The 16,377-nt window shown below is 51.0% G+C and overlaps 2 protein-coding genes across 2 annotated transcripts in view; both read left to right on the top strand.

Annotated features, from left to right (window-relative positions):
• The first annotated feature begins 2,789 nt into the window (after window positions 1-2,789).
• LOC119400576 (tigger transposable element-derived protein 4-like) lies at window positions 2,790-3,713 on the top strand. Its single transcript, XM_037667638.1, has one exon. The coding sequence runs from the start codon at window positions 2,790-2,792 to the stop codon at window positions 3,711-3,713; it is 924 nt and encodes a 307-aa protein (XP_037523566.1).
• A 9,506-nt stretch (window positions 3,714-13,219) lies between these two features.
• Window positions 13,220-16,377, top strand: part of LOC119400575 (DNA excision repair protein ERCC-6) — a gene marked incomplete at its 3' end in the record, with an annotated part of 295,855 nt that continues 292,697 nt past the window's right edge. Inside the window, 2 exon segments of the mRNA XM_037667637.2 lie at window positions 13,220-13,281; window positions 13,434-13,548. Of these exon segments, the coding sequence (XP_037523565.2) occupies window positions 13,220-13,281; window positions 13,434-13,548 (177 nt within the window).

Here is a 16,377-nt window from a genome sequence, read left to right as displayed (position 1 = left end):
CAGAAAGGCTGAAAACACGAAAGTCGTTCATGTGGCCTTGCAGGACGACCTTTCTGAGATTGCATAATTGTACAGTGGCGGTCCAACTGCGCCATTTTTCTACATTTTATCCCTCTGCGCCTTACTGCGCTTGTTCAAGAATATCTTGTGCCAACTGCGGCAAAATTCATATTTCGCCACCTTAAACAGCAGTGAAGCGCGTTGGGCTCAAAATGTTCTTCGTGGGGCAAAAAAATCTACGCATCTTTACCATATTGCCGCAGAATCCACTCCCCCTCATTCCACCGGCGGGCTTTTCCTCGTTATAATTAGTCTAACGAAAATATGTGCGGCTGATCTCCATTATTGATGGTTCGGCATGTTGCCTATAGTTGGGAAGCTCGCAGCTACAGATGCGGCTACAGTTCAGACCATAGGCGGGGAGTTTTCATTTTTCCGGATGGGGCGTGGACTTGACTTGCTCTTCCATGTTTCTAACTCTCCCCATATATATATATATATATACACACAGTGTACCCAATTTATAACGAACCCACTTACAGCGAAATAGCGGTTATAACGAAGTGTTCTTGATTTCCCGTCCCAATTTCCGCATTTTCAATGCCTTAATTTTAAGTCCACTTTTAACGAAGTAAAAAAATGCGACTCAGCAGATATAGCGAAGTTTTTATTGCGATAGCAATTATATGGACAGTCTCGGCTGGATTTTGCCGTCGCCGTCGCCGCCGTCATGCACCGTATATGTATAAGTATGTATATATACATAAAAGCCCCAAAGAAAAATAATTCAGAAAAATGCTTCCGAAGCGCGGAATTGAACCAGGGACCTCTTGCTCCGCAGCGAGTGGCGCTATCCACTACGCCACGAAACGCAGATCCTCCACGTAGCTAACGGCGAGCGTTATGTACACACGCTTTACCGCTGGACGGACTCAGAGACGGCTGGCGATAATAAGCGTTTCTTCATTACCAGCGAGATGGCGCTAGGAGCCCGACGGGCGCATTTAAAAGTCGTCGACGAGCTCGCTCGCTTCTTATATTTGCGCATGGGAGAACCTTGCCCTTCCGCTGTCTGCTCGCGCGGTTTTCTCGTGGTGAGGGGAAGACGAATGTTTCAAGCTCTCACCGTCATGTCCGCGCTCATGTTACGGCGCGTACGAATGTCACTTGAGCTCAGGGACGCCGCTAAACGAACAAACAGAATATGAGCGCGAACTATCAGGTGTCACAGCTCGACACTTGAAGCACGCTAGTTTCCTTCGCTGCTTCGGCCGCCTTTGCAACAGGAGCGCTGTTCAAATTGAGAGTATCCATTGGCGAGCCTCACTTCGTATAGCATTAATTTCTTGCTATCGCATTCATTGCTTCGCCCTTGCGGCGAAACTGTGACTTTTTTTTGTCAAGAACAACAAAAAACCCCATCAAACCACCTTTTGAGCTTTCGTGTGAATCAACTAGGCCGAAAAACAGCCAATTCTTGGCTCCCAGCAGCCGCTTCGCCCCACTTGGCTCCCTGCGAAAGCTTGCTTCACCGCACCACACATTCACCTGGTACCATCTCGCGAACGCTTCCCATTCTTTCTTCCACTGCCAGGCGGGCCGACTGCCGCGGTCTTATCTCGTTTCACGGCGTACTCCTCTCTTCAGAGAGGAGGTCGGGGGGGGGCAGCTTCAGAAACTGTGGCCGCTTTAGACCGGTTCCACTTGTGGCACCTCATTTTGGTAAAAAAGCGAAGCAAGTTGGTGTGCTCCTAAATTGCTTTTCTTCCACGGCATGGCGCCACCAACTCTAGGCCTGCCTAAGCCTGGCTGCGGCGGTGGCGCTCCGCCAGCGGCTCGGAGTAAACCTGTCGCACACAAAGCCGTTCTTTCTTTCGTGGTGTTCAGTCAGTTCAGTCTTAGCAGCAGAAGCAGCCGTTCGCACATGTTGTGCTGTGTCTCTGTTCACAGGTGAAAAGCGGATTATCGCAGCGCGCTTGAACTTGACCATGGTTGAGCAGCAGAAGCATTCGTTTGCTCGACTTGTCTCACTGGTGAAAAGCGGATTATCGCAGCGCGCTTGGACTTGCCGCGGTTGCAGCTAGGCCTGCCCATGTGCATCGGCGAACTATACGCCGATGCACATGTCTTTATGTCGAGTCAAGCCATACCCGGAACGACCGCCTCATCGACGATCAAACGAAAAGTGCTCTCTCTAAAAGTGTAACGTGCCATTTTGGATGAAGTTCGGCAGAAAATTAAGAAGACCGACATTGCGCGGAAGTACCGCATAGCACAGTCGACTTTGGTGACAATTAGAAGAAATGCAAGCAAAATTGATGCCGTCTTGGACGACGACGTTGGCAGCGGTGAACGGAAGCGGATCCGTGCTGCCACTTCCGGAGATGTCGAAGCGGCGCTCTACAAATGGTTTGTAGACGCTCGTTCCAAGGACGTCCCGCTCAATGGGCGATCCTGCTAGCGCAGGCCAAACGTCTGGGGTTTGCTCTCGGCCACGAGAACTTCAACCCAGGCAACGGATGGTTGCAGCAATTTAAAGACCGCTGTGGGATCACATGCAAGAGCACTGTCGGGGAAGCTGCATCCATTGACGAGGACGGTCTCCAGCGTTGGATCATGAAGCACAGGAGCCGCATTCTTGAGACATACACCGAAAGAGATATTTACAACGCTGACGATACGAATCTGTTCTTTCAGCTGTTGCCTGCAAAAACTCTCGCGGCGAAGACTGACAAGTGCGTGGGGGGGAAAACAGCAAAAATTGCATCACAGTGTTCGTGTGCGTGAACATGGACGGCTCCGACAAGCGGCCGCTATTGGTCATCGGCAAGCCCAAGAAACCGCGGGGCTTCGCCAAGGTGCTGTCAATGCCTGTCTTGTACACACACAACAGAAAGGCGTGGATGATGGGGGAGATATTCCGGAAGTGGCTGACAGACTTGGATAAGGAAATGTTCGCGAAGAAGCGCAAAGTGCTGCTCTTGCTGGTCAATTGCAGCGCACACCATGTTAACACACATCTGAGAGCTGTCGAGATACTTTTTCTGCCTCCGGACACAACCGCCAAGATGCAGCCGATGGACCAGGGAGTGATAGCAAACTTCAAAGTGCATTATCGCCGCCGTGTCATTGAGCGTCGGCTCACTGACATCCGTACAGCCGACAACGCTATCGACCTGAAGGTGCCGCTAGTAAAGGCGGTATTTTTCGCAAGCGGAGCCTGGCGGGACGTGAAGTCTGAGACCATTCTTCACTGCTTCGAGAAAGCAGGTTTTTCGCGGGGAAGCAGCGCTGCCGAAGAAATAACACCAGAAGCAGACATCGATGCTGCTGCAGCGGATGGTGCCGCGGCAGTGACGAGCTTGGGGCAGCTGTGGGAGGCCGCGGGCATTGCAAGCCTTGTCCCAAGCGGGTTGGATTATCTGGAATTTGCCCTGGTGGATCAAGACCTCGTCGCAACGGAGGAGCTCACCACCGATGAACTCGTCGCTAGCGTCTCCAAAAAGGGAATGGCCGCAAGTAGCAGTTCCTCGGATGGCGAAGGGGACGACATTGGTGCGTCTCAGCCTGGGACCGCCGGAGCACCTCTCGCAGCTGTAGACACGCTGCATATGTACTTGTGCTCTGAAGAGGGCAGTTGTGATCTGTTGGACAACGTTGAGCACCGTGTTCTGAAATGTGCGCTTGCGAAACGCGTGCAAAAGGATCCTTGATCGCTTTTTTCGGAAAGTGTAAATAAATTTGTTTCTTGGTCTGCATAATGTTTGATCTTTTTTAGAGTCTAGATATAGCGAAAAAGCGGTTATAGCGAAGTAATTTCAGATTCCCGCCAACTTCGTTATGACCGGGCTACACTGTGTGTGTGTGTGTGTGTGTGTGTGTGTGTGTCTATATATATATATATATATATATATATATATATATATATATATACACACATATATTCTCTTAGGTGCCGACACCGCAGTATTATTGTGAAGATATCTGGTGGGAGACTCAAGACTTATTTTTCAATCTACACGCAGACATTGATCGACCATGTTACGCTTGGCTCAAAGCGAATTGTATACCACGCCTGCTGCGTGTCCTTTCGTGCCATGCGCAGCAGGCGTGGTATACAATTTACCACTGACATGTGGCGGGATATACATCGGCCAAACGGGCCGTTGTATCAATGATCGGCTACGGGAGCACAAACAAAACGTTGCTCGATACAGGGACGGGCACCTGTCCACACATTGCAATGATTGTGGTTGTTCACCTGTTTATTCAAATTGTATCATAATCAGCCGCCACAAAGATAAGTGCACTCGAGAAATCATCGAAGCAAAGACCATAATCAAAGAAGGGGCGAAATGTGTCAGCACACCGTCGATAGTGTTGTCAGAAAAAGAAATTATGTTCCTCAATTCGTCACTGCGCTGAAATTGTCACGTGGCCATAAAAGCAATGTATATATGTAGGGCGGATCTTCAATAAAAAACCAGTTGCTAGAGCGCTTCCGTCTGTGTGTCCGTGTGTCTTCCTCTAGTCCGTGTCTACTAGCGCTACCCTTCCAAGTTGTATTTATAGTTGTTGCATTTAGAGGGGGTGATTTAAGTTTACTTCAACGAAAACGAGGGTGTGCATGTTCAAGTCTAGAGTGTTGGTTCATGGTGGCCACTGTTTTTGACATCGCGCACGTGCCCGAAAATCGAAAGCATGTGGAATTTTAATAGCTGTTCAATGTATAGTTACTGTGCAGTGTGGTACCACAGCAAAATCGGCATGAACGAGGAGGTCCAAAAAGTTAGTCGGCGGCATTTCGCTACGGCACTCTTCTTTTTTTTTTTGCGCCCTTTGGGCCGTCCGGCAAGCCAAAGATGCCGCCCGGGTCCTAGGACTCACCTGAGGCACCGCTGTCATCATCGACGAAGGGTGGGACGGGACAGGGGTTAATTCCCTCTCCCCCCGCCCCACCTGAAATGAACTGCCGTACTGACCTTAATTAAAGTTCATTCATTCATTCATTCGTTATGTCGGCACCGCAGGTCCGCGGATGTTAACCTTTCGACATTTGCAAATTTACCCCCAAGTTGCATGCCTTGATAGCTGAAAACGCATGGCTGCCTGTTGGTCATGTTTTGCACAGGTAGAGCATTTCAAAAAGGTTGTTTTGATTACAGTGTGGTACCACTTATAGTGCGGATATTTGTGACTCTGGCAACTTACATTATAAGCCATCTATGTTGTATACCGTTTTAGGCACCGTGCACTGTAAATGGCGTCTTCATGCATGAGAATAATAATAATAATTTTTAGGGTTTTACATGCCAAAACCATGAGGCGCGTCTTCATGCATCAAAGTCTCGGGTGTGTGATAGTTTGACATTTTATAAAAGAAAAGTGTTCCATGTCAATCGCTATGTGCAAGATTCTTTGCCGTACCGATCGTAATGCTCGGCCTAAATGCGCAAGCCCGTGTCGTGAACGAAGCGATGCCACTGCCGCTTGCATGCATTGAAGCATTCTTCAAGTGGCATCGTTGCGAAACAAGACACGTGATGTGGTGGCAAACCATCATGCATAGACATTGAGCCATGCAAACACCGACACGCCTCAAATAATGTGCGACTGTGCTGCTCATATGTTCATTATAAAACACTTAACCTTTTGCGGTCTGAAACCTTTTCTCACATTCCGTCTGTACTGGTCCAAAAATAAAAGACTCAGAGTTTAAACAATAGAAGTTTGTTTTGTTGTTGTTTATTAATACTGTTAACCCTAGAAGGGTCATTACAGGAATGGATCAACAATCAGGTACAGTTCAATAAAAAATATACACGCGACATAAATGTAAACATGATTTCAAGGGCACTGCAGCATGCTTGCTTCAGAGATATGCAACAAAGAGAAAAAGAAGAAAGGAAAACAAAAAAAAACAACACAAATATACTCGTCGAGACCACATCGTAACGTTAATGATTAGTGTTTGTAAACGCTGAATGACCCGTATAGGTGAGAGTATGAAGCTCGTTTAAGAATGCAGAAATGGAGGAAGAGGAAACCAGTGAATCGGGCAGCATGTTCCATTCATTAATTACTCGTGGAAAATAGCTATACTTAAAGGAGTCGATTCGCGTCAATGGAGGTTCAATATACATACTATGCCTGTGTCTGAAACGTGGATTCAGTGATAATCTGAAAAAGTTGGGCCCATTAATCCTAAGCTTGTTATGGGCAATTAAGAACAGGAATTTTAATCTTTCCACTGCTGTCCTTAATTCTAAAGCAGGAAGATTTGCATTTCGGCACAGTTCAGTAGGGGTATGGTATGCACCATCTCTTTTACAGATGGTGCGTAATGTAGTGAGAAATCACCCGCGTGAATGAATCAACCGTGAAAGAATGTGAATCAACCGCGAAAGAACGTGTCCAGCAGTGCCCGACCATGAACCGCTGCGACTGTGTTGCGTTGTTGGCCCCTGCCTGACAAAGGTTAACGAGTCAGTATAGTCGTCAATTGCCAAAACAGGCCAGGCATTTCTCAGCCTGCAAAAATTTCCAACTGATTCCCACCCATGAACTTGTTACAAACTACGCTTGTCGGTGTGCTCAGCATGGCCACTGCGTGTCCGCTAGACGAGCATTAACAAGTCTTCTGCATTCTGCCTGGAGGCATGAAGTCGTCTATAATGACACTCTTGTTAGTAATGAACAAAAGGGAATTTTTCAGGGCTTCATTTTCTTTGTTAGACACAACGTGGGATTATTGTGTGTGTCAGATGTCCACTATCATTTGCTACGTTACGCCAGCTGGCAGCACAATACAGAGTGTTCCACATTGGTGGTCATGGCTACGAGCAGCGCTGACTAACACTTCTAGCTTTACTTGCCCAAATATACCCGACAAAGTGGACAGGAAGACGAGCACCACTGCAGCTCACTTGGTAGAGCATCGGACATGTTATCTCAAGGTTGCAGGTTCGGTCCCTGCCCGTGGCAAGTTGTCATTTCGTCCACTTTAATTTCGTCACATTTATATCATTGTTACTACAGAAAGACTACAAATAACACCCCTTATACGTTCCTTGCCTTCATTGTTTCTGGGTTTTCATTAAGGTTGTGTCTAACGTTGAACAGTGATGGAGACAGAAGCTATTGTTGCATCATATTTACCTGCTAGTGGTGCATTAGTGTTTTAAAAATATTGCCGCGAGTGTTGTATTTCATGAGTGTAAGCTTCACCCACAAAGACTGTGGGCAACGCGCTGCGCAGGCCTCGCCGTGATGTGTAGGAAGCTTCACGATTGTTTTGGAACAATCTGTTAAGATTGCGCGCCGCACGAGAATGTTCCAGCTTTGTCGAGAGATAACGCCGCCACCAGCGATATCGCTGGAAAGTTCGATAGCGCCTGTATAAAAGCCGACGCGCTTGACTGCTTGTCAGTTGATCGACGGACGACGCCCTGTTCGCCGCTATCATTGTACAGCGTGTATTGCTGTAGTTCTAGTTCTCATTTTCCGGCCACAAGTTCGGCCAAATAAACAGTTTCATTCTGCAAACGCCGACTGCTGTCTTCGTCGACGTCACGACCACGTGACATCTGGTGGAGGTGCTGCTTCATGATCCGGACGCCACCGCGGAGCGCTGACCCAAGCCCAAGCCGCGAAGAAGACGACTCTAAGGACAAACCGGATCCTCGAACCAGCCGCCGGCAGAAGGGACTACAACCAGAGTACGGGCTCCTTCCCGAAAACGACAGGCAGCCGAAGACCGTCACATCGACCGCTGAGACGATGACTGACGCAGTGCCCCCTACGGCGATCGTGATGCAGCCACCCAGGGAGCCGCCGACGTTCCGTGGTTCGCCAGGTGAAGACCCCGAGACTTGGCTCGAGACCTTCGAAAGGGTCTCAACATTTAATAATTGGAACTGCGAGGACAAGCTGCGCCACGTATACTTCTACCTTGAAGACGCCGCGAGGACGTGGTTCGAGAACCGAGAATCCGCCCTACAAACATGGGATCTCTTTCGGACGACGTTCCTAAGCACGTTCGCGAGCGTGGTCCGCAAGGAACGGGCCGCGGCTATGCTGGAGACCCGTGTGCAGCTACCCAACGAAAATATTGCCATCTACACGGAAGAGATGAATCGCCTGTTTCGACACGCCGACCCAAGTATGCCCGAAGAGAAGAAAGTGAGGTTCCTCATGCGGGGTGTCAAACAGGAACTCTTCGCTGGATTGATAAGGAACCCGCCGAAGACGGTCGCTGAATTTGTATCTGAGGCTTCCACGATCGAGAAAACGCTTGAGATGCGAACGCGGCAATACAACCGCAGCTTCTTGGCTACAAGCTACGCCGACGTTCAAGCCCTAGGACCCGCCGACCTGCGTGAGACGATTCGAGCAATCGTGCAAGAGGAGTTGCGAAAAGTTCTACCTCCGTCGCAACCTCAAGTAGAGCCCATCGCCGACGTCGTGCGCCAGGAGATCCAGTATTCACTCGGCGCGCCTCAGCTAGCAGAGCCGCAGCCGCAAGCTATTAGCTATGCTGCTGCAGCCCGCCGTCATGCTCCTCCTCCACGCCCCCGCCAAGACGCCACACCGCCGCAGTACCGTCGCCAGACGCCGCCGCCGCCACCGACGCCCTACCGACCACCTGTCGGCCAGCGCAACACCCCGAGGAAGACCGATGTCTGGCGTGCCCCCGACAACCGCCCGCTCTGCTACCACTGCGGAGAGGCCGGCCACACGTACCGCCGCTGCCAGTACCGACAGATGGGACTACGCGGATTCGCTATAAACGCGCCGCGCCCGCAGCCAGGCGAACGACCGCGCGACATCAACGACTACCTCACCGGAACACAGTGGCAAGAACGACGACCTTCCCGCTCGGCGTCGCCCGGCCGCTACATGTCACCGCACCGCCGGCCGTACACTGGCCCAAACCGGGGCCGGTCGCCTAGCCCGTATCCGGAAAACTAAGGGCAGCAACCGATGGAGGTGCGGTTGCTGTACGACGAACTACCGAAGATCCTCCGCCGCCGACGACGACGCTGCGACGAAACCTTCAGAACACGACGCGAACCAGACAGACCCCTGACGACGAAATCTCGCGGACTGAAGAAGACCCGACGACGCAAAATGGAAGCAGCGGAACACACCGACGCAGCCGTGACCCGACGCCACGACCTAACTGCAACGCGAGACGACGAACTAGCGACCTCGACGTTCTTATCGACGGCCACAGCGTCACAGCTCTCGTCGACACCGGAGCCGACTATTCTGTCTTCAGTGGACCGTTCGCCACCAAGCTGAAGAAAGTAAAGACCGCTTGGAGTGGACCCGAAATCCGGACAGCTGGAGGCCACCTGATAACGCCGATTGGTGTCTGCACGGCGAGAGTCACCATCAATAACCGGACTTATCCTGCGAGCTTTGTAATCCTACAAAATTGCTCTAGGGATGTGATACTTGGAATGGACTTCCTAAGTGACCACGGCGCCGTCATCGACCTGAGGTCTGAGTCGATAACGCTAACCTCAGACAAAGCGCTCCCGCCCCACGCGACGCCAGGGAAGCATGCATTGAGCGTGATAGAAGAGCAGGTGACCGTCCCGCCGCGCTCCAGCGTCATTATTTCCGTTGGCACCGAAAAACCTGCGAACATTGAAGGCGTCATCGAGGCCGATCAGCAACTACTCTTGAATCGTCAAATTTGCGTCGCAAGAGGTATAGCCGAACTGCGTGACGGTAAAGCAAAAGTAGTGCTGACAAATTTCAGCCACGAATATAGGCACCTCAACATTGGTACGACGGTCGCCTACATCGACGAATGTGTGGCCGCCAGCAATGCTTTCGCCCTCTTCGATGCTGCCGAACCTGCTTCAACGAATCGAGGTCCCGAACCAGATTTCAACGTCAACCGGAGCCTCCCGAAGGTCAAGCAAGACCAGCTGAAAACCCTGCTTCTGCAATACAAGGACTGCTTCTCGTCGTCATCACGAATTCGACAAAGTCCGGTGGCGAAACACCGAATTATAACGGAGGAAAGTGCGAGGCCCCTCCGTCAGAGCCCCTACAGAGTTTCGACTCGAGAGCGCGAGGCGATAAAGAAACAAGTTGACGAGATGCTACGCGACAACATCATTCAGCCGTCCAAGAGTCCGTGGGCGTCACCCGTGGTGTTAGTGAAGAAGAAGGACGGGACACTGCGCTTCTGCGTTGATTATCGGCGCCTGAACAAAATCACGAAGAAGGACGTGTACCCCCTCCCACGAATAGACGACACCCTGGATCGACTTCACAACGCGACGTACTTTTCGTCGATGGACCTCAAGACCGGCTACTGGCAAATCGAAGTCGACGAGAGAGACCGAGAAAAGACTGCCTTTATAACACCCGACGGCCTCTTTGAGTTCAAGGTCATGCCTTTCGGTCTTTGCTCGGCACCTGCGACGTTCCAGCGTGTCATGGACACCGTACTGGCCGGATTGAAGTGGCAGACGTGCCTTGTGTATTTGGACGACGTCGTCGTGTTTTCCTCGACCTTCGACGAGCATCTCCGGCGGCTTGAGGCAGTACTTCAAGCAATCAAGGCCTCTGGACTGACCCTGAAGCCAGAAAAGTGCCGATTCGCGTACGAATTCGAGCTCTTGTTTCTGGGGCATGTGATCAGCAAGTCTGGAGTGCGCCCAGACCCGCGGAAAACAGCTGCCATCGCCGACTTCGCGCCACCCACCGACAAGAAGGCCGTGCGCCGATTTCTCGGCTTATGCGCCTATTACAGACGCTTCGTCAAAAACTTTTCACGTATCGCCGAACCACTGACGCTTCTCACGAAGAATAACGTGGAATTCAGGTGGGAAACGGCGCAAGTGCAAGCCTTTCAAGAACTTAAACGACGCCTGCAGACGCCACCCATACTTGCGCATTTCGACGATTGCGCCGATACGGAAATACACACCGACGCAAGCAGCGTAGGACTCGGTGCCGTCCTTGTACAAAAGACTGACGGGCTTGAAAGGGTTATCAGTTATGCTAGCCGGTCACTATCCAAGGCAGAAGCAAACTATTCCACAACAGAAAAGGAATGCCTTGCCATCCTCTGGGCTACATCAAAGTTTCGCCCCTACCTCTATGGCAGGCCCTTCAAAGTTGTCAGTGACCATCACGCCTTATGTTGGCTAGCTAACTTGAAGGACCCTTCAGGTCGTCTCGCACGATGGAGTCTGAGGCTTCAAGAATTCGACATTACCGTCGTGTACAAGTCCGGACGAAAACACTCTGACGCCGACTGCCTGTCTCGTGCCTCCGTCGACGCGCCGCCGCAAGACGACGACGATGACTGCTTCCTCGGAAGTATAAGTGCCGACGACTTCGCCGAAAGGCAACGGGCCGACGCGGAACTGGGGGGCCTTATTGAGTACCTCGAGTGCAAGACCGCCGTTGTTCCGAGGATATTCAAGCGAGGACTGCCGTCGTTTTTCTTACGGAACGGCGTTCTCCTGAAAAAGAACTTCTCGCCACTGCGAACGGACTACCTTCTTGTCGTGCCCTCATCACTGCGACCAGAAGTCCTCCAGGCCCTACACGACGACCCGACGGCTGGACACCTCGGTGTTTCCCGCACGCTCGCCAGAATACAGGAAAAATACTACTGGCCACGCCTTTCTGCCGACGTCGCCCACTACGTCAAGACTTGCCGAGATTGCCAGCGACGGAAGACACCGCCGACTAAGCCAGCGGGACTTCTGCAGCCAATCGAACCACCGCACCGGCCGTTCCAGCAAATCGGGATGGACCTACTGGGGCCGTTCCCGACGTCGACTTCCGGCAACAAGTGGATCGTCGTAGCGACTGACTACCTCACCCGCTACGCCGAGACAAAGGCCTTGCCAAAGGCAGTGCCGCCGAGGTAGCCAAGTTCTTCGTGGAGAACATCGTCTTGCGTCATGGCGCCCCAGAGGTCCTTATCACAGACAGAGGTACCGCCTTTACTGCGGACCTAACTCAGGCGATCTTGAAGTACAGCGAGACGAGCCACCGCCGCACCACCGCCTACCACCCGCAGACCAATGGCCTCACCGAGCGTCTAAATAAGACCATCGCCGACATGCTCGCCATGTACGTCGACGTTGAGCACAAGACGTGGGACGCCGTCCTTCCGTACGTGACCTTCGCTTACAACACGGCCGTCCAAGAAACGACGCAGATGACGCCGTACAAGTTGGTCTACGGAAGGAGCCCGGCGACGACGCTCGACGCCATGTTACCCAACGTCACCGACGAAGAAAATGTCGACGCCGCCGCTTACTTACAACGTGCCGAAGAAGCTCGACAGCTGGCCCGCCTGCGCATCAAGACCCAGCAGCACACCGACAGCCGTCGCTACAATCTTCGACGACGCTTCGTCGAGTACCAGCTCGGCGACCGTGTCTGGGTCTGGACGCCAATACGACGACGCGGACTGAGCGAGAAGCTTCTTCGACGATACTTCGGACCGTACAGGGTACTTCGACGTCTCGGCGCACTCGACTACGAGGTTGTCCCCGACGGCATCACGAACTCCCAGAGGCGCCGAGCTCGACCCGAGGTCGTGCATGCGGTGCGCCTTAAACCGTACTATGCTCGTTAGCGCACCTGAGGACTCTAATGTTTGCTTTCTTTATTAGTTTTCTTTAGTATTGCATGTATTCATGTTCTGTTTTTAAGCATCGGGACGATGCTTTTTCAGAGGGGGGCATTGCCGCGAGTGTTGTATTTCATGAGTGTAAGCTTCACCCACAAAGACTGTGGGCAACGCGCTGCGCAGGCCTCGCCGTGATGTGTAGGAAGCTTCGCGATTGTTTTGGAACAATCTGTTAAGATTGCGCGCCGCACGAGAATGTTCCAGCTTTGTCGAGAGATAACGCCGCCACCAGCGATATCGCTGGAAAGTTCGATAGCGCCTGTATAAAAGCCGACGCGCTTGACTGCTTGTCAGTTGATCGACGGACGACGCCCTGTTCGCCGCTATCATTGTACAGCGTGTATTGCTGTAGTTCTAGTTCTCATTTTCCGGCCACAAGTTCGGCCAAATAAACAGTTTCATTCTGCAAACGCCGACTGCTGTCTTCGTCGACGTCACGACCACGTGACAATATTACATTAAAAATGCTAAACGGTGTGATGGCACATACCAGATGCGTTTCTGCCAGAGGATATTACACTGACATAATTAAAGTTTTTGAGCATGCGTAAACGAAGACAGAAGAGTGAGAAGACAGGCTCTTGTCTTCGTGTGTGTCCCTTTGAGTTAGAGAAGTCACCAAGCAACCCAACTCTCTATCTTTTTGCGTTGGGCAGACAAATAAGTGCCGTTTGGTGTTAAACACCAACCATTCTCAGTAGCTGTGGTGTATTTTGTAAAGGCCACTTGAGCAAGTATGCTGTGTCCTGCTCTGCAGTGCCGTGAAGAAGAAGATTGAGCGGCTGGAGAAGAGTGTGAGTGTGCACCACCTGGCCTCCAGCCACCACGTATCACCGGTCCTGTTCACCATGTGCCGTGACCGAGATGCCAAGGTACTGTTCCTGAAAGTCCTGCTAAGCACCCTATTCATTGCCCACCCCCGAAAGTGCTACCATTTAACAGAGCGTGTTGTTTGTCACAAGCATGCTGCCAAGTCTTCCGGATTTCTACCATTTCTTACGTTTGTATGGTTGGCAGGTAAATCTCCCGGAAATTGAAATTTCTCTGTGTGATCTGGCCACACTGACAAAAATCCAACCCAATCCGATTCAGGCTTTTTGCGAACCCATTGCGTATAGCACTACGGTCCCTAAAATACAGTCGAACCCACTTATAACGATCCCACATATAACGATCTATCGGTTATAACGACCATATTTGGGTGCACTTACGATTTTCCTATGCTAACCATTGAAGCTGCGTCCAGATATAGCGAACAGTTTTCAAAGCCTCCTACTTTTACAACGAACACTTCGGACACGGTCGCGGTAAAAATATGGTGCATACGAAGCGAAAAAAAGTTAAAATATGCCTTCTAAAGCGTGACAGGGGCGCGCGCTCGCGTGTGCCCCGCTCCAGTTTACTTGCGACTAAGATACCCATGCAGATCGGCGAGCACCGCACGCAGATTTCGGACGCTGCGAGCGAGGTCGCTCACTTTTCAGGCGTTTCTTCAGTGGTAGAATGGCAGTGGGGGAAAAAAAATAGTAGGCATCATGAAGCCTTGCAGTCAGCTTTCGCACAGTTTCCTGACGCCGTTCTCTGCAGCTACGACCGCCTGCGATGAACCAAACAATGTCTTGGAACGCAAAAATGCAATTGAAGTGATAACCGCGATAACTTCCCATCTCAAAAAGGTTCACTGCGTCCCTAAACTCGTCGACGCCACAATGTGCCGCGAAAAGTCGTCCGTCTTTCCGGTAACGGCAGAGCGTCGATCGGTGATGCCTTCGCGGATAAGCATCAGAAAAGAGCGAAGGCGAGGTGGTAGCTGTCGATGAACGTGCCATTATGCCTTATAGCCGACAACCTTATCGCAGTCATCTGTAGATATCTGCTCGGCTGCGCGTGTGGCGTACTACGCCGTACACTGCGGATTGACGGCGGTACGAGCGCGCCATGCTTAGCTATGCTGCCGTTCGCAAGTTCGCCGCCGCCGCGTCGTGCGAGACCGCTTTAAAGTGCGCGTCGCTTTGTAGAAACGAAATTAGCTCGCTGTTGTTGAGCGGCACGGGCACCGAGAAACGTCGATGCACTGACAGCGAGCGTATACTGCGTGTTTGACTAGGTGACAACTCAAATGCGCCGCGCATCGTCGTGCAGGGCCGCGAGAGCATCGCGGAGACGTAGAGTGCGCGTTGCTTGGAAAATTTTTCGCCGCGTTGAACGAAGAGGCTAGTCGCCGCACCCGTGCACGGTCCGGAGTGAAGCAAGCACGAAGAACGTACAAACGCGCGCATACGGCATACAGCAAGCGGCCCGGCAGTGACTCCGCGACCCGAGTAGGCGACGCGCTGCACGCAACTAGCCAGGGATGATCGGCTCCACGTCGCGGTACCGCGCTTCGGTGAAACGGTGTCGGCTCATTGCAAAGGCGGTTAATTCACTCGTGAGCACGCAGCGGGCGTCGCTTCATGACGCGAAAAGGCTTAGCTTGCCACCGAAGGGGTTGTTAGCACTTTAACAAAAGTGCACAAAGAAAAAAAAAAACGGCGTGGCCGCTAAGCGAAGGTTTTAAGGGCGATTCCATGTACAACGAACTACTGATATAACGACCACTTTTCGCGACACTTTCGAGTTCGTTATAAACGGGTTCGACTGTATACTAGCTAGTCTGCCGTCTGCGCTCTCCACCGCGGCCGCTCGGTGATGCATGCAGCGGTGGCGCTGCAGGCGGTCGGAGTTCCTTGAGCAGACGCCCCTTCCGCGCCTCTCGCACACGAAACAATGATAAAGAAAACAAAGCATTGACAGTAACAATATAATTTCTTTCTCTGTTGTGTACGACGGCAAAGATCGTAATTATCGTTCAGAAGAACTTGAGTCAGGCCTAGTTGGTGCTTACTGTTTACCGCCCGTGTCGTCGTACCTCCCTCTGCCCTCGTCTTTTGTGTGCGGTCAAGATGTCAAACAGATCGTAATTATCGTCTACTGTTTTTTGCAATGCACACTTCGTGCCTATTTCGCGCTCATTCCTGCCTGCAATTTCAGTGTTATTAAAGATTGAACCTATATAGATTCAAGGGAGAAGGCAAATGCAACGCAAATCGTGAGAACCAACATTACTTTTTATTTTATAGTTTCGAACCTCGCGGCAAGTATAGTACAGTCTTAAAAGGAAAAGATCCCTTATATTGGTTCTTCGGCTGACACAACTGTTTGTGATAGCATTTGTGCCGAGCTTCTGCTGTGTTTGTCTCAGCCAGCAACAGGAACACTTTTATTTGTTGCGTCATTATACTGTGTGACACTAAATAGACCTAGCTAATAATCATTCGAGCGAAATATTATGGACTTCCCCTGGAAAAAAGAAAAAAAAAAGATCTTTTGATGTCTGTAACGAATACACACTCTCATTCTGAGAATAGCATTGCGCTTTTCTCCATAATGCATTGAGAACCTACCTCTGTGATTCAGATACTTAGCGCAGTAAATATATTTGAAATAATTTTTTCATTCTCACAATTTTTTACGTGTGGGGAAACTGATCATACAAATGATTGGTACCTTTGTGAGAACAAATTAACACTATTTATATTATAATGGCAGCCTTGTGATAACAGTGACTCCTAAATGCAAAAAAAGTCAGAATCTTCCGCTCTGAAGAGTTGTAGTTTGGGCGAGTTGGTCATCCGGGAACTTAGCTTGTATTAGCGTGGAAC

The sequence above is a fragment of the Rhipicephalus sanguineus genome, chromosome 7 (genome assembly GCF_013339695.2).
Source record: "Rhipicephalus sanguineus isolate Rsan-2018 chromosome 7, BIME_Rsan_1.4, whole genome shotgun sequence".
Taxonomy (NCBI): domain Eukaryota; kingdom Metazoa; phylum Arthropoda; class Arachnida; order Ixodida; family Ixodidae; genus Rhipicephalus; species Rhipicephalus sanguineus.
This window is presented reverse-complemented; position numbering and strand designations above follow the sequence as displayed.

Excerpts from the sequence above, each read along its gene's own strand:
- LOC119400576 (XM_037667638.1), top strand. The coding sequence starts at position 2,790 with ATGGACGGCTCCGACAAGCGGCCGCTATTGGTCATCGGCAAGCCCAAG.